The sequence below is a fragment of the Megalobrama amblycephala genome, linkage group LG14, assembly GCF_018812025.1.
Source record: "Megalobrama amblycephala isolate DHTTF-2021 linkage group LG14, ASM1881202v1, whole genome shotgun sequence".
Classification (NCBI taxonomy): Eukaryota; Metazoa; Chordata; class Actinopteri; order Cypriniformes; family Xenocyprididae; genus Megalobrama; species Megalobrama amblycephala.
The window spans coordinates 5,839,155-5,856,654 of NC_063057.1; the positions used below are offsets into that span (position 1 = coordinate 5,839,155).

A 17,500-nucleotide genomic window follows, 5' to 3' on the forward strand; every position below is an offset into this window, starting at 1 on the left:
CAGCCTATTTTCCTCTTGCATTATATAGGTGAACACGTTTCTGCTGACTCTGGAGCAGATTCAACTGGTAAGACTGTCTTTTCGTGCTCTCAGTATCAGTCGTATTGCTTTATTCATCGTTCGTGTCCATTTTGTGGCTTCAGCTCAGTGTGGTCAGTCCAAGATGGAGCCCTGCCAACTGCCCAGCGGCTTGGCGCAGGTGGTGTCCACTGAGGATGGCACATTCAAGGTGGAGAACATGAGCGAGGCGTGCCCAAACTCCTGGCCGTGGCACGTCAGTCTGCAGAGCCACGACACGCATTACTGCAGCGGCGTCCTCGTTCACCCGCGCTGGGTACTGGCATCGCGCCACTGCTTCGCCAAGTAAGTTTGATCTGCGTTTATCTGTTGTTCCTCAGTGATGTTCTGACACTCTGTCCCACAGGGCTGGAGATGTTGTGATCTTGGGAGCTCACGACCTCAACTTCATGTCGGGTCAGACCGCGGCTGTGGAAAGCGTGCAGAGTTTGGCTCACGACAGCAAATTCCCACCAGTCTCCGATCTCTCCATGATCCGCTTATCTGTCCCAGCTCGAATAGGTATCATGTGACCATTTCTGTGTTTTTAATGAGATCCCGCTCAAGTTGTACAGCTTTAACGTGTGCTCCATCCAGGGCCGATGATATTTCCGGTGTGCTTAACGGATAAAGATGATGAAATGGTGAATGAAGACACCTCGTCTTGTGTGACAACTGGTTGGGGGACGAGAAAAGCCACCTGTGAGTCAACTGGCTTCTTAACAGGGTTTGAGATTAAAATCAAGATAATGACTTTCACAACCCCTTTTACTTTGTAATTTGATGTATTTCTATGTGAAATGAGCCATTCAAGAAAATAATGTAGACTTGATTTTATCCCATAATAACTAATTGGATTGTGAAAATTTGGAGTTAGGTGGTTAGAGGAGAAAGGAGAAAGATTTTCCATACATCCATTCTCCAAAATGCTTTTTTTTTTTTTTTTTTTTTTTTTTTTTTTTCATCCATCAATTCTCCAAACCACTTATTTTATTTTTATTTTTTATTTTTCATCCATACATTCTTCAAACCACATTTTATTTTATTTTTTTCTGTCCAGCCATTCTCCAAACCTCTTTATTTTTATTTTATTTCCCATCCATTCTCCAAACCACTTATCTTATTTTTTTTTATTTTATTTTATATTTTTATTTTATTTTTCCTTCCGTCCATTCTCCAAACCACTTTATTTTATTTTTTTATTTTTATTTTATTTTCTATTTATTTTTATTTTATTTTCCTTCCATCCATTTTGCAAATCACTTTATTTTATTAGTAGTATTTTTTTTTTTTTTTTGTAATTTATTTTATTTCTCAATCACTTTATTTTTGTAATTTTTAATTTTTATTTTATTTTATTTTTTTTTTTTTTTTACATCCATTCTCCAAACTGATTTTATTTTATCTTATTTTTATATCCATTCTCTAAATCGCTTGTTCTGTGTAGGGCCACAGGAATGCTGGAGCCTGTATTGTTTGTTTGTTTATGCTTTTATTTATACATTTATGCTTTTATTTATTTGATTTATTGGAGTAATAAAGTCCAAAGACCAAATTTGGAAAATGATAAATGGAAACCCCACAATTTTCTGTGCAACATTTTTCATCCATTGCTACGTTGTATCTGCTCCTTCCTCAAGCACGTTTCAGGAGAGTAGTTATGTATTCTCTTCTCATATTAGTGGATCTGCACCCTGATATCCTTCACATGGCCAGGGTTAAGCCTCTTTCTGAGAAAGCCTGCCAGACTGGCTGGGGTGACAGTTTCAACATGAAGTTGCTCCTGTGTACAGATGCAGCAGCTTCTACCTCCTGCCTGGTACAGTAGTTTCAACACGTCTGTATTGAACAATCATGATTCACATGCACATGTCTGGGTCACCTAAATTCTTTATTTTATAGGGGGACTCGGGCGCACCCCTTGTGTGTGCGAAAAATGGCGTCTACTACCTTGTAGGATTAACAGCAGGGAGCGGCAAGAAATGTGAACCTCAGAAACCAGCTGTGTTCACTCGAGTGTCTGCCCATTACTCCTGGATACAAACTTGTATTAAAAATTCCTAATACCTTTAATAAAGCTTACTAAAATATTGTGCATCTCCTCCTTGGCTCATTGTCATGTTTTTTGCAAAATAATATATTTTTTTTAAATGATCAAATTATATATAAACAAAAGAAAATTACCAATTTAAATGTTTAACCAAAAATGCATTGTTATTTTGTAGTTACATGAATCAGTAGGGAAGACTTCTCTAGAAACGATCGATCATGTGACGCTTGGCTGAATGTAATTGTCTAAAATGTAGTGGTATACACTGTTGCATTGTTCTGCTTTCGAAATGCTATTGTAACGTTCACCCAAGTGCCACAAATTCAAGCTAGTGAACGAATCGTTCATTTGAATCGATTCTTTAAATGAATCATTTGAACCGTTTACATTAAATGAATTAGAATCAATCAGTTCGAGCGGTACTCGAGTCTCACGCGCTTTTTTGGTTTTATTAACACGCATTTGAAACAGCTGATTTAATAAACAGCATTTACAAAACATTTCAGTTACTGTAAATTAATTTAGAATGCTCTGATGTAAAATGATAGTTAGGTTCTAAATGACAACATATGGCTCTTTTTTGGAACGTTTAGAACGTTTCAGTTTGACTCTCAGGGACCACGTGGTGGTGTGATTTCGTCATGACGTAAAAGAACCGAACGAACAGTTCGAAAGAACCGATTCGCGGAAGTGAGTCGGACTTCCCATCACTAAATTCAAACTCCACCCCTCTGATTCCTCTTCATTTTTCCAATGAGCATCAGCGCTCGAATCACCCGAAACAAAGTGACACCTCATCCCTGCAGCAAGCCGCCAAGATGGGGGAAGTAAAAACGCCCAGACAAATGTTCTTGAGCAGCATTGCACTTATTTACGTGTGTGCTTTTTCATCCATCTACGTTCAGATACCAGGTAGGGAAGTTTGTGTTTTTTTGAAGGTGGGTGTTTGGCGGCTATGGTGGATTTTGGGTGCGGCATTAATGAATGGTTGCGCATACATACACTTGAACTTGAACCGTGTTGTGGAATGTCGGCGAAAACAAAACGGCATTCCTTTGGTTCGTTCATTCATTGGCGCTAATCGCTCATTCCCGCAGGTTCTCGTGTCACGGGGGATCAGTTTCACTCCTAACTTTTGAAGGAGCTCGTGCACAAACCGAATCTCCATGCAGAACGACACATTCCAGCTGAATTTGCGCAGTGTATTCAATATTTTAAATATGATTTCAGAACTTCGAGATAACTTGACATAATGCCCGTATGAATAAATCAGCATTGCTTCAGTTCCTCCACATGTGCTGATTTTAGGAACCCCGCCAGTTAGTGCTGAGTGCGCACTGTAGTGACCCGTCATCGCTCAGGGGCCTGTGAGCTTTTTGTTTCCTTAAAATGCTTTTTGCATATGCCATCTATGATGTAGGCCTTATTTTTCCAGCTGATTCTACAGCATGACCTTTTAAAAGTGTCAATAAGCTCTTATGAAGCCATGCAACAGCAAAATTCTTTTTAACAAGCTCTCATTTCCAACCATTATGTGACTCATACATTTGAAATGTATTACCAAGAGCAGGATTATGCATTCTCTCTCTAAATATGCATCCATATCAGTGTTGGATGTAATGCATTAAAGTGTCTAATTGCTGTAATTTAATTACTTTTCCCTTGAAAAAGTAAAGCAAGGGATTACTTTTAATTTATACAGTTACTTTTGATGTAATTTAATACTGTATAGCAAATTAATAGTGGATTTACCATCTAATGTTAAAATGTACGTTTTTACGGTAATCTTCTCCCTTTAAATACTTTGGTCAGTCAGTTCAAATATGATTTATACAATTTTATATTTATTTGAAAGAATTAAAAGCACATTTTCATGTAGAGATGCACCGATATATCGGCCAATAATCGGTATTGATAAAAGCAAATTTTGGTGTTATCGCCCGATATATCCGGTCAGTCAAACGAGGGCAGGAAAATGCACCAAATTTGTGCTTTGTGTACAGAAAATGTTAAGAAACCAGTGTGATGTTCAATATTAATAGCAATTATATGAATTTATATCGTTCAGAAAGTTTATTCTTTACAATTTAGTTAATGTGTTAATATTAATTTGAGTAATGTGTTTGTTTATAACTGATATCAGTTACTCTGAAACAAGTTGAAGAAATGGAGAGAATAAAGTTTTTATTTGCTTTTCTTTCAAAATATAATGATTAATTATTCATTTTAATGAAATGATCATTCATCGGTATCATTATCGGCAGATATCACTCTGAATTATCGGCTATCGGTGGAGAATTTTAGTATCGGTGCATCTCTAGTTTCATGTCTATCCTTGTATTGTAGGGTGTTTATCACAAAAAGCGGAGTACTGCTAAATCTTGCCACCAGCAGACTGTTGCCCACAGATAAGGGAAATCATATGCACTTAATAATAGCTCTATTTTTCCCATTTGATATTTTGAGTTTGTGGCTCAGCTGCATGTTTAAAACTCAACAGAAGGGGGCATGTTCACAGTGTTTCAGTTCAGGGCAGCATTTCTCAAAAGCATTGTGAGTTAAGTTGATTGTAGAGACCATTGGTGGTAATAGTTCTACAGTCTGTGATGCTTTTGGGAAACGTAGCCCCCTCTATGGGAAGCGATCCTCAAGGCAGTGCGACTGGAGGAGCCGTTTGTGGCAGAACTGGGTCTTCAAAGAGCAACCGTGAGTCATACGTTGGCACTGGCACAATACACGGCCTGTTCTCTAACTCAAACCAGCCTGCTATACGCGCACTCTTGCTGTGGCTTGCATGCTAAAAATGTGAACATGCAACTCTGTGAACCGCCACCCACCTTAAGACTTCAGTCACTTTATAAATTGTCAACATTCTGCAACATAGTAAAGTAGTATTTCCTGATCTCTCTGTACTGTATGTCAGTCCGCCGTTCATTAAATTAGGAAGTCGCCTAAAGCAGTATTTTACAGTGCACCTGTTCGCATTCATGTTTAACACTGCTAGGACATCTGGGGTGTCTGTACTTGTTCGGAGGCATTAAAAAGTCACAGGACGGGTTTTTGTTTTGCTCATTGTCATGGCAGTGTGTGCCTGTGTTGTTCCATTGAATGAATGTTTACATACAGCTTGATGTTTTGTGCTTTTACCACTGAGTACACACAACATTATTGTGTGCAGACCATGAGGACAGTCTGTCACCACAGGCCACATGGCACGGTGTTTCTAATCAGCACTTTACCCAATGAAATATGACCAGTTTTTTTTTTCATACCTCATTCATCAATACAGCTTTACAGTCAAAATGAAATGGCATTCACAACCCATTTTACCTTAAGAATCTGACACACATTTCTCACATTATGGAAGTAAAATGGGCTGTTAATGTTCATTCATTCATTCATTCATTCATTCATTCATTCATTCATTCATTCAATGTATGGGTATAGTTATATCGGCAAATTTGTTTGCCTAAATATTTAATAATAATATGTACATAAGTACAGTTATAATAAAATATAGTTTGTTCATGAGTCGTATTGATGATTCTTTAAAGGGTTATGAAAATATTGTCATCATTTACTCACCCTCAAGGTGGTTTTGATAGCATCTTTTATTCTGATAGGACAGCATGTAGACAGGAAGCGTAATGGGAGAGAGAGGGGGGCCGGATTGGGAAAGGTCCGCAAGCCAGGACTCGAACTCGGGTCAACCGAAGCGCAACTGCACTATATGTCGACTGTATAAATGAAGATATTTTTAATGAAATCTGAGCGATTTCTGTCCCTCTATTGACAGCTATGCAACTACCACTTTGAGGCTTCAAAAAGTTCATAAAGAGATCATAAAACAACCATATGATTTAAGAGGTTTAGTCCAAATTTTCTGAAGAGACTCAGTTGCTTTATATTCTGAACAGATTGAATTTAGGCTTTTATTCACATATATACATTCTTCAGCGAACATAAACAGTTGTTGTACTTGCTTGATGCTTGAAAACAAACCTCACTGGTTCTTGCTGAAGCTCAAACGTGCTGCGTAACACGAGAATGAACCTCATTGGTTCTTCTGGAAGCTCAAACGTGCTGCGTAACATAAGAATGGACCTCATTGGTTCTTCTGGAAGCTCAAACGTGCTGCGTAACATAAGAATGGACCTCATTGGTTCTTGCTGAAGCTCAAATGTGCTGCGTAACATAAGAATGGACCTCATTGGTTCTTGCAGAAGCTCAAACGTGCTGCGTAACATAAGAATGGACCTCATTGGTTCTTGCAGAAGCTCAAACGTGCTGTGTAACATGAGAATGAACCTCATTGATTGTTCCTGAAGTTAAACGTGCTGCGTAACATGAGAATGAACCTCATTGGTTCTTCTGGAAGCTCAAACGTGCTGCGTAACATAAGAATGAACCTCATTGGTTCTTCTGGAAGCTCAAACGTGCTGCGTAACATAAGAATGGACCTCATTGGTTCTTGCTGAAGCTCAAATGTGCTGCGTAACATAAGAATGGACCTCATTGGTTCTTGCAGAAGCTCAAACGTGCTGCGTAACATAAGAATGGACCTCATTGGTTCTTGCAGAAGCTCAAACGTGCTGCGTAACATAAGAATGGACCTCATTGGTTCTTGCTGAAGCTCAAATGTGCTGCGTAACATAAGAATGGACCTCATTGGTTCTTGCTGAAGCTCAAACGTGCTGCGTAACATAAGAATGGACCTCATTGGTTCTTGCAGAAGCTCAAACGTGCTGCGTAACATAAGAATGGACCTCATTGGTTCTTGCTGAAGCTCAAATGTGCTGCGTAACATAAGAATGGACCTCATTGGTTCTTGCTGAAGCTCAAACGTGCTGCGTAACATAAGAATGGACCTCATTGGTTCTTGCAGAAGCTCAAACGTGCTGCGTAACATAAGAATGGACCTCATTGGTTCTTGCTGAAGCTCAAATGTGCTGCGTAACATAAGAATGGACCTCATTGGTTCTTGCAGAAGCTCAAACGTGCTGCGTAACATAAGAATGGACCTCATTGGTTCTTGCAGAAGCTCAAACGTGCTGCGTAACATAAGAATGGACCTCATTGGTTCTTGCTGAAGCTCAAATGTGCTGCGTAACATAAGAATGGACCTCATTGGTTCTTGCTGAAGCTCAAACGTGCTGCGTAACATAAGAATGGACCTCATTGGTTCTTGCTGAAGCTCAAACGTGCTGCGTAACATAAGAATGGACCTCATTGGTTCTTGCTGAAGCTCAAACGTGCTGCGTAACATAAGAATGAACCTCATTGGTTCTTGCTGAAGCTCAAACGTGCTGCGTAACATAAGAATGGACCTCATTGGTTCTTGCAGAAGCTCAAACGTGCTGCGTAACATAAGAATGGACCTCATTGGTTCTTGCTGAAGCTCAAACGTGCTGCGTAACATAAGAATGGACCTCATTGGTTCTTGCTGAAGCTCAAACGTGCTGCGTAACATAAGAATGGACCTCATTGGTTCTTGCAGAAGCTCAAACGTGCTGCGTAACACGAGAATGAACCTCATTGGTTCTTGCTGAAGCTCAAACATGCTGCGTAACATGAGAATGAACCTCATTGGTTCTTGCTGAAGCTCAAACGTGCTGCGTAACATAAGAATGGACCTCATTGGTTCTTGCAGAAGCTCAAACGTGCTGCGTAACACGAGAATGGACCTCATTGGTTCTTGCAGAAGCTCAAACGTGCTGCGTAACATAAGAATGGACCTCATTGGTTCTTGCTGAAGCTCAAACGTGCTGCGTAACATAAGAATGGACCTCATTGGTTCTTGCAGAAGCTCAAACGTGCTGCGTAACACGAGAATGAACCTCATTGGTTCTTGCTGAAGCTCAAACATGCTGCGTAACAAGATGAACGAAAGTCTTATGGGTTTGGAACGATATGATGGTGAGTAAATGATGACAGAATCTTCATTTTGGGGTGAACTAACCCTTTAAAAGAACCATCTCATAAGAGTCATTCATTTGTGAATCAGACTGTATTGGTTATGTTTGTATGCTTTTCTGTCCATTTATTGAAAAGGAAATTCAGATTAAGTTATTACATTTTGAGTAATGTTCACAGTTCTGTCATGCACAGCAAGAATGATCAAATTGACATTAAGCATGCCTCTGTTTGTGTCTCCCCGGACAGGGTTGTATGGCGATGAGGGCATTGTTCCTGTGCGCCTGCAGATGCCAAAAGTGCAGTGGCCCCTGCTGGAGCAGCTGGAGGCCTCCCCGTCCCTGCTGTGGTTGGGTCCGTCCCTGGGTCTGGCGCCCCAGCAGGCCCTGGAGCTCATCTGCCTGCTTGGGGTGGTGCTGAGCCTGGGCGCTGTGCTGCTGGTGCCCCTGAGAGACAGTCTGATCTACCTCTGCCTGTGGGCCCTCTACCTCTCACTGTATAATGTTAGTATAATGCCATCCTGTCAGAGTATGAAAAGCTATTTAAGTTCATAAAACTATTGTGCACCGAGTCAGGTGCTGCTTTTGACATTGTGGCCTCTGTTTAACTGTAACTGAGTGATTGTTTTGTTTTATAGGTTGGGGGAGAATTCCTCCAGTCTGAATGGTGAGTTCCACAAGTTTTCATATGACTTATGTCTCGTTCGGTGTAACCGACACAGGTGTAACCGCTTGTCATTTCTCTATTGTTGTAGAGGCTCATAATTGGGGCATTTGCAAGTCAGATTCTTTGAAGCAGAAAGTCTAAGGCTGTGTCCCCTATACCCTTAAATAGGGCACTTTGAGGGGACAGCCGTTCATAGTGGTGTCCGAAATTATCGAGTGCACTTATTCAATCCCTTCTGAATCCCATTTTCATTCACTCCTTCAAGTGGACTATGATTGCAGTCCACTGAATGACTAATCAGTTAGACTATGTGCCTTTACTTTTCTAACAAAATTGACAAAAGAAAAAAATGCTGAGTCATATTTGAAGAACCCCAGCCATGTCTAGGAAGAAGATTATAGAGATTTGTGGGTGGGCTCTTTTCTTCAGAAATAATAGAAATCTGGTCATGTTTGTAATTGAGCGAGACGGTTTCTGATTCGTTGTAACCGTCTCATAGGGATATGCTGCTGCTGGAGGCTGGGTTTCTGGCTGTGCTTGTAGCTCCGCTGGGTTTGCTGCGCAGGCGTTCCTCTCACAGGTACCACGACCCTGTGACCTTTTGGTTGACCCGCTGGCTGTTCTTCCGGCTGACCTTCTGCACAGGTGTGAGTAAGCTGGCCAGTGGCGACCCTGCGTGGTACGGGCTGTCAGGTACATTGAATGTTTTTTTTTTTAACATTATTCATTCTGTATCGGTTGAGATCAGTTCATTTGTGCTCGTCATGCTGCCCACTCTTATTAATGAGGAAATCTTATACGGCACTTTGCTGGAAATTCACTCCCCATATGATTTATATATTATATAAGCCGTTGGTATATGGCTTTAATCTAGTGCCTTAAATACTTGAAAAATGAAAACGCTCTTAATTCATGCAAATTCAGAAATTCTATAAATATTCATTAAGTAATTTTAAAAATAGCCAAGAACTGTGAGGCAGACAACACATCTGTGTGGCACAAACTGACTCATCTGTAGATTACAGTGTTTTGAAAACCCCAGCATCTCTTTTGCAGCACTGAGTCATCATTTGGAGAACCAGATGAGTCCCACTCCTTTGGCCTGGTTCGTTCATCAGCTCCCTGATTGGTTGCTGAGATTAGGAGCAGTGGTCGTGTTGCAGTGCGAGATCACCGTTCCTCTTCTGACGTACTTTGCTCCCATTCGCCGCTTAAGACTGGTCGGCTTTTATGTTCAGGTTTGTTACATATTCTGTATGTGTGAGTGTGTGAGTGTGTGTGTGTGTCATGCATTAAAAGATATTTACATCCCTTCTGTTGAAAATATGAAGAGTCTTTACTTAGTATTTTACTGGCCCCACTACAATATTTGTATGGTATTATTTTATATTTTAAAATAATTTATAAATAAATTAAATATGTCTTACGTGTGTATGTAATATATATATATATACACAGTCCAGTCCAGTCCAGTCCAAAAGTTTGGAACCACTAAGATTTTTAATGTTTTTAAAAGAAGTTTTGTCTGCTCACCAAGGCTACATTTATTTAATTAAAAATACAGTAAAAACAGTAATATTGTGAAATATTATTACAATTTAAAATGACTGTTTTCTATTTGAATATATTTCACAAAGTAATTTATTCCTGTGATGGCAAAGCTGAATTTTCAGCATCAGTCTTCAGTGTCACATGATCCTTCAGAAATCATTCTAATATGCTGATCTGCTGCTCAAGAAACATTTAATGTGTACAATTGTACAAAATATTTGTGTACAATATTTTTTTTCAGGATTATTTGATGAATAGAAAGTTCAAAAGAACAGTGTTTATCTGAAATCTAATCTTTTGTAACATTATAAATGTCTTTACTGCCACTTTTGATTGATTTAATGCATCCTTGCTGAATAAAAGTATTCATTTCTTTCATTTCTTTTCAAAAAAATAAAAATAAAAATTCTTACTGACCCCAAACTTTTGAACGGTAGTGTATAATGCTACAGAAGCTTTGTATTTCAGATAAATGCTGTTCTTTTGAACTTTCTATTCATCAAGGAATCCTGAAAAAAAAAAAAGTACACAACTGTTTTCAACATTGAAAATAATCATAAATGTTTATTGAGCAGCAGATCAGCATATTAGAATGATTTCTGAAGGATCATGTGACACTGAAGACTGGAGTAACGATGCTGAAAATTCAGCTTTGCATCACAGGAATAAATTACTTTGTCAAATATATTTAAATAGTACACAGTTATTTTAAATTGTAATAATATTTCACAATATTACTGTTTTTTTACTGTATTTTTAATTAAATAAATGTAGCCTTGGTAGCCTTCTTTTAAAAACATTAAAAATCTTAGTGGTTCCAAACTTTTGGACTGTACTGTATGTATGTATGTATGTAATTAGTCAATTAATTTGTATGTTTTATGTATGGTTTTTGTTTGTTTGTTTTCCAGCTTTTGATGCTGATATGGCATTATATTTTTATTTGTTTTTAGTGTCTATAGTTTACAGTGTCTCTGTTCTACTGCAAGTCTTTTTTTCACTAATACTTGTTTTATACCATTCTGTCAGCTGTTTCTTCAGCTCTGCCACATCCTCACTGGGAACTGTAGCCTTCTGAACCTGCTGAGCATCGCCCTGAGCTTCTCATTGCTGGATGATGATCACTTCAACTCCAGTACCAGCCCGAAGAAGAAGAAGGGCCAGGAAAGAAAGTCCAGGAGTATGACCTCATATCTCTAACTTCTGTTTTGTGCAGTCATTTCTGGTGGGGTAGTAACAAACTTTCACTAATGATCTAATTAAGGGGCTCATTAATGCAATCTTAGTAAAAATGCATCAAAGGAGATGTTAATGAAATATTTTTGTTCCGCCAGTACCAAACTAATGTGTGACGATCCCAACACGCTTATGAGCTTTAATTTGAGCGTATGCCTGTGCTTTTCAGGCTGTACGCAGACTTTGCTCTGTGTTTTGTCTGTGCTGGTGGAGTTGGCCGTCGACCTGTTCATCCTGATCAGTACAATTATTCTCTTCAAGCTGCTGATTAACTGGGAAAACAAAACTCTGTCATCCAAAACCAGTGAGTCTTCAAGTGTGAAATATAAAACAAAAAAGTATCTGATGCTTCCTTTTAGTTTGAAAATAAATATGTGAGTACAAATTTAAAATTGAATTGTTAGGATATGTTATGGTTTGATAATTTCATTAACCTGCCATGCCATAAACTGATTTGTTGTTTTTCAGGATGTTTTGTGATATGAAACCTGTTCTGTTGTATGAACAAGTCAAAATATCACTAATAGATGCATCAGTTAATTGAATTATTAATCTATTCATTGCTGCTTGCTTTCAGGTTTCACTCAAAGGGAATTTGATGACTTTCTGAGGTATTTTCAGGGCCCCACTGTCTGGGTTGGTGTGCTGTCGTTCACCTGGGAAGCGGTGGCCGCCATGCTAATGTAAGCCCCAGCAGGAATGCTTATTAGAATCTGATTATATTTCTTTGTGTGTGTGTGTGTGTGTGTGTGTGTGTGTGTGTGTGTGTGTGTGTGTGTGTGTGTGTGTGTTCTTGTATATATGGTTTGAGGACACAAATGTGTATAACGACATGGGTAAACATGGTTCTCATAAACCAAATGGCTTAAAAAAAACCCATACTAAACTGTATTTTTGAAATTCAAAACATGCCAAAAGTTTTCTGTGGTGGGTAAGTTTAGTGTAAGGGGATGGAATATACAGTTTGTACAGTTTAAAAACCATTACGCCTACGGAGAGTCCTCGTAAACCACATATACAAGTGGGTGTGTGTACAAAAGATTTAGAATTTCAGACCATGATTTTGCCAGTGTCCACTGTTACAGGAGGCAAGCCAAGAAATCTCACATCTGTTTCCTTTGGTAGGTGTTTGTGCACACGAGGCATCGTCAGCAAGTTGTGGTCCCTCATCCAGTGGGCGGTCATCACGGCGGCCGCTGTGGCCATCTTTTCCCTCAGTGTGGTGAGCTACATGTCCTACATATGCAACGTAACAACTGATGAGCGATTTATTTGATTTTGGCAGCTTTGTGTCTCATCCAGTCATATTGATAATGCATAACTGTTCTCAAATGTTACATAATTGTACTAGTGACTTTGCATTTGTTTGCATTTAGTGTAAAAAAAAGAAAAAAGAAAAAAAAAACTATATTATTGTTAAAACATTGTATATAATTTTTTGTTTCCTTCATTTTGCTCCAGTTTTTATTACACACGAGCAATACAGTGCCCTCTGCTGTCCATAACCGTAAAACATGATCTTTATAGACTAGGGGGTCGGGCCCTCTAGGGCCTCTGCACAGTAACAAGGTGGCCTCAAGATGGCATAACATGATTTAAAATAAGTGGAAAATATAGTTTATAAAATAAGCTAAAATTCAAGATGTACCCTGATGTCATATTTATCTTAATTCTCTCAACATGTCATTTTTTATTAAAGAACTATAATTTTATTTTAAGTGTGATTTTTCTAGACATGACAAAGTCATGCAATTTAGTAAAATCTTAAAACGTATTTGTGTCATCTTTTTTGTAGTTATTGTCAAGCTGTAAAGTATATTTTAGTATATTTTACCTGGTAGAAATTGCTACTGTATTTGTGATTTAAAAAAAAAAAAAAAAATGACTAGAGGCAGGTAAATTCCTTCATTTGTGGAAGCCTATTTCCACCATTTAAAAAAAAAAAAAAAAAAAAAAAAAGGTAATTGCGACTTTTTATCTCACAATTCTGACTTTTTTTCTTGCAATTGCGAGTTTATATCTCACAATTGCGTCTTATAAAGTCAGAATTGCATGATATAAAGTCACAATTCTGAGAGAAAAAGTCAGACATTATAATTTAGACTTTATAACACGCAATTGTGAGTTTAAATCTCGCAATTATGAGAAATAAAGTCAGAATTGAGAGGGGTTTTTTGTGGTGGAAACGAGCCTTCCATATTAATTTAATAATACAATTTAAACTTAAAAAGAAGGATTCAGTTATTGAAACTGCCTCTGTTTTTTATAAATAAAATGAATAAATAATGTAAATAATATTCAAAATCATTTGTATTTATATTATTTATTTAATTAATTTGATTTTTATCTCCACTGCTAGTTTCAGTAAATAAAAAAACTTTGAAAATGAGCAGCTTTTTCCTTTTATAGCAGAAATTTTGGTGGGTCTTCTTGACAATGGGGGGCAGAAAGGTTGAGAACTGCTGTTATACACTGAACTGGTACAATTTAGGCATTTTACCTGCCTTTTTACAGTACATGTTGGCGTTTCCTCTCAGGTTCCATACACAGCCATGGCTGGCATGTCAGTAATACCTGAAGTGCGAGAGGCGTACAGCGCCGTGGAGAGGTTCCAGCTGGTCGGGGCATACGGGATCCAGCACAGAATGGTCTCCACCGAGGGCAGGCCTGAGATCGTTTTAGAGGGTAGCTATGATGGGCTGAAATGGACGGTAAGAAGCACATGGGAAAGGTTGCCCTGCTACAACAATACTCTCTGAGTAATGAATGACACAGCCATTGTTTCCATAAAGTCTTCATTTGGTTTAATCTCAGTGGACTGTTGCATTCATTTCCTGTTGCAGGAAATGAACGCCATGTATAAACCAGGAAATGTGGACGCAGCCCCACCCATAGTAGGACCTCACCAGCCCCGGCTGGAGTTGCTGATGTGGCAGACGGCTCAAGAGGGGTATGATCGAAACCCCTGGTTTACGGGCCTCATACAGCGCCTCCTACAGGGCAAACCAGAGGGTGAGCGACCATGGCAGGAGTCACTGTACATGTTAGCCTACAGATGAGTCTTATTTAAGCTGTTAACCTGTTTTTCTTTCCTGTAGTGGTTAGTCTGCTGCAGGTGGATGAAGCGCAGTACCCCTTCAGTCAGAAACCTCCGGCCCTAATCAAAGCTAAGCTTTACAACTACCACTTCACAGACCCTGCCAAAGACAAGTGAGCTCCATACCTTACTATATAACACTCATATATTTAGATTGAGATGTTTTAGATTAGTGCTATATTTATTTTGTGATTTTAATATTTTTGGTCAGTGTAGAGAATAATTTAATTATCTCCATTGTTCCATAGTTATGCAAGTTTTCTGAGGAGAAAAATAAATGCTTAAACAGTTATTTTTTTTGAGGGTTAAATAAAATGTTATACAACCCTGGGGTTGCCTATATAATGCCTAATATGTTTACATTTATGTATAAATATGCCATTTGTTAGTAGTTGTTTTACTAAGTTATTTTTTATAATTTTTAAATGTTAATGCTAAATTGTATACAGTTAAATAATAGAACTTAATAGAGTTAAATTAAATAATAGTATAATACAACTGATCTGAATTAATATCATGATTTTTCGGTTTCTTTTTAAATTACATAAATGTTATTCAAATTTGAAAAACTTCTTTAGTTTTTGTATTTTTAAAAGGTAATGCTAAATGATATCTAATATAATTTGACTTAATAGTATCACATTACAAGTTTGGTGTTAAAAGGATACTGGAGCGGTAAGGGGTAATAATGGAACAACGGTTTCAAAAAGTGATTTTTCACTATTTACAACAGGATCTGCATTTTCATGGGTTTAAATAAAAGAATAGTGTTATAAGAGACAATAAAAACAACTTTGTGCATCAAAACCACTCCTTTCCTTGTAAAACATGAACTTGATTTTTAAGTCAATGAATTTGCATCAGCTGAATGTAACATTCTTGACAAGCCAAACATGTCAGTCTCTGAGAAACGTAATTTATTTAAAGGGTTAGTTCACCCAAAAATGAAAATTATGTCATTAATGTCTCACCCTCATGTCGTTCCTAACCCGTAAGACCTTCGTTAATCTTCAGAACACAGTTGAAGATATTTTAGATTTAGTCCGAGAGCTTTCTGTCCCTCCATTGAAAATGTTTTTTCGGTGCACTGTCCATGTCCAGAAAGGTAATAAAAACATCATCAAAGTAGTCCATGTGACATCAGTGGGTTAGTTAGAATTTGTTGAAGCATCGAAAATACATTTTGGTCCAAATATAACAAAAACTACAACTTTATTCAGCATTGTATTCTCTTCCGGAATCCTTTCCATTGAATTGATTCCATTGATTTGATTCCATTGATTTGATTCCATTGAATTGATTCCATTGAATCCTTTCATCTGTCGGCGTTGGTAATGCACTTTTATGTCGCCGTGGTTGTTATTGGCAATTAGGACATCCGCGACATGCACACTTACGCACCATTTTAAAAAAATATAGCAATACAAACAATGTAGAATAGCTTGAATACAGCGTGCGTCTCCCTAACTGTAAACGAAGCTCTGGCGCACCAGATAACACGTCAGCAGCATCACTGCAGAGTCGTGAACCACACTCCGGAGCAGAAGGGGGCAGTAATGCACCAATAAGCTGGATGCCAACCACTGTAAAACAGGGAAGAAGAAGAAGAAGAAGGAAAAAGAAGAAGAAGAAGCGGAGTCGTGAACGCGAATTGACAACAGACCCGGAAGAGAAGACAATGCTGAATAAAGTCGTAGTTTTTGTTATTTTTGGACCAAAATGTATTTTTGATGCTTCAAAATGTCGTGGATGTCCTAATCGCCAAAAACAATGATGTAAAAGTGCATTACCAACGCCGACAGATGAAAGGATTCAATGGAATCAGTTCAATGGAATCAATTCAATGGAATCAATTCAATGGAAAGGATTCTGGAAGAGAAGACAATGCTGAATAAAGTCGTAGTTTTTGTTGTTTTTGGACCAAAATGTATTTTTGATGCTTCAAAATGTCGTGGATGTCCTAATCGACAAAAACAATGATGTAAAAGTGCATTACCAACGCCGACAGATGAAAGGATTCAATGGAATCAGTTCAATGGAATCAGTTCAATGGAATCAATTCAATGGAATCAATTCAATGGAATCAATTCAATGGAAAGGATTCTGGAAGAGAAGACAATGCTGAATAAAGTCGTAGTTTTTGTTATTTTTGGACCAAAATGTATTTTTGATGCTTCAAAATGTCGTGGATGTCCTAATCGACAAAAACAATGATGTAAAAGTGCATTACCAACGCCGACAGATGAAAGGATTCAATGAATCAGTTCAATGGAATCAGTTCAATGGAATCAGTTCAATGGAATCAGTTCAATGGAATCAGTTCAATGGAAAGGATTCTGGAAGAGAAGACAATGCTGAATAAAGTCGTAGTTTTTGTTATTTTTGGACCAAAATGTATTTTCGATGCTTCAAAAACTTCTAACTAACCCACTGATGTCACATGGACTACTTTGATGATGTTTTTATTACCTTTCTGGACATGGACAGTATACCGTACAAACATTTTCAATGGAGGGACAGAAAGCTGTCGGACTAAATCTAAAATATCTTAAACTGTGTTCTGAAGATGAACGGAGGTCTTACTGGTTTGGAACGACATGAGGGCGAGTCATTAATGACGTAATTTTCATTTTTGGGTGAACTAACCCTTTAAGCCACGAAATAAACTTCATTCACTAAAATAAGTATAATGAACTACGCAAAGCATTTCAAACATCTCCAGCACCCAAAAATCAAACCTAGTTCACCCCTCACACACGTTATCATGTCCGTCAAAAGCTTAGCCTGGCTGTCGGCTGTAATATTAGAAATAAAAACATCGACATAACACATTCATGGGCATCAGTCACTTCACTGAATACTTCCTGGCTAAGAAATAAATAAATATTATCTTACAATCCATCTGTTTTCAAATCCACATCATTTGAATA

General features: G+C 38.1%; 2 protein-coding genes across 3 annotated transcripts in view; both read left to right on the plus strand.

Annotated features, from left to right (window-relative positions):
• The window catches only part of ovch1 (ovochymase 1), a 7,326-nt gene extending 5,170 nt beyond the window's left edge, over positions 1 to 2,156 (plus strand). For both annotated transcript variants that reach the window (XM_048155837.1, XM_048155836.1), the window contains 6 exons: positions 29 to 67; positions 144 to 363; positions 425 to 579; positions 655 to 759; positions 1,740 to 1,876; positions 1,960 to 2,156. In XM_048155837.1, coding sequence (XP_048011794.1) covers positions 29 to 67; positions 144 to 363; positions 425 to 579; positions 655 to 759; positions 1,740 to 1,876; positions 1,960 to 2,121 — 818 coding nt within the window. In that variant the 3' untranslated portion in view covers positions 2,122 to 2,156. The remainder of the gene's footprint in view (positions 1 to 28; positions 68 to 143; positions 364 to 424; positions 580 to 654; positions 760 to 1,739; positions 1,877 to 1,959) is intronic.
• A 669-nt stretch (positions 2,157 to 2,825) lies between these two features.
• Positions 2,826 to 17,500, plus strand: part of lmf2b (lipase maturation factor 2b) — a 16,124-nt gene continuing 1,449 nt past the window's right edge. Inside the window, exons 1-12 of the mRNA XM_048155838.1 lie at positions 2,826 to 3,019; positions 8,270 to 8,523; positions 8,658 to 8,686; positions 9,186 to 9,379; positions 9,743 to 9,924; positions 11,267 to 11,417; positions 11,643 to 11,777; positions 12,051 to 12,156; positions 12,599 to 12,695; positions 14,011 to 14,184; positions 14,317 to 14,485; positions 14,572 to 14,683. Coding sequence (XP_048011795.1) covers positions 2,926 to 3,019; positions 8,270 to 8,523; positions 8,658 to 8,686; positions 9,186 to 9,379; positions 9,743 to 9,924; positions 11,267 to 11,417; positions 11,643 to 11,777; positions 12,051 to 12,156; positions 12,599 to 12,695; positions 14,011 to 14,184; positions 14,317 to 14,485; positions 14,572 to 14,683 — 1,697 coding nt within the window. The 5' untranslated portion in view covers positions 2,826 to 2,925. The remainder of the gene's footprint in view (positions 3,020 to 8,269; positions 8,524 to 8,657; positions 8,687 to 9,185; positions 9,380 to 9,742; positions 9,925 to 11,266; positions 11,418 to 11,642; positions 11,778 to 12,050; positions 12,157 to 12,598; positions 12,696 to 14,010; positions 14,185 to 14,316; positions 14,486 to 14,571; positions 14,684 to 17,500) is intronic.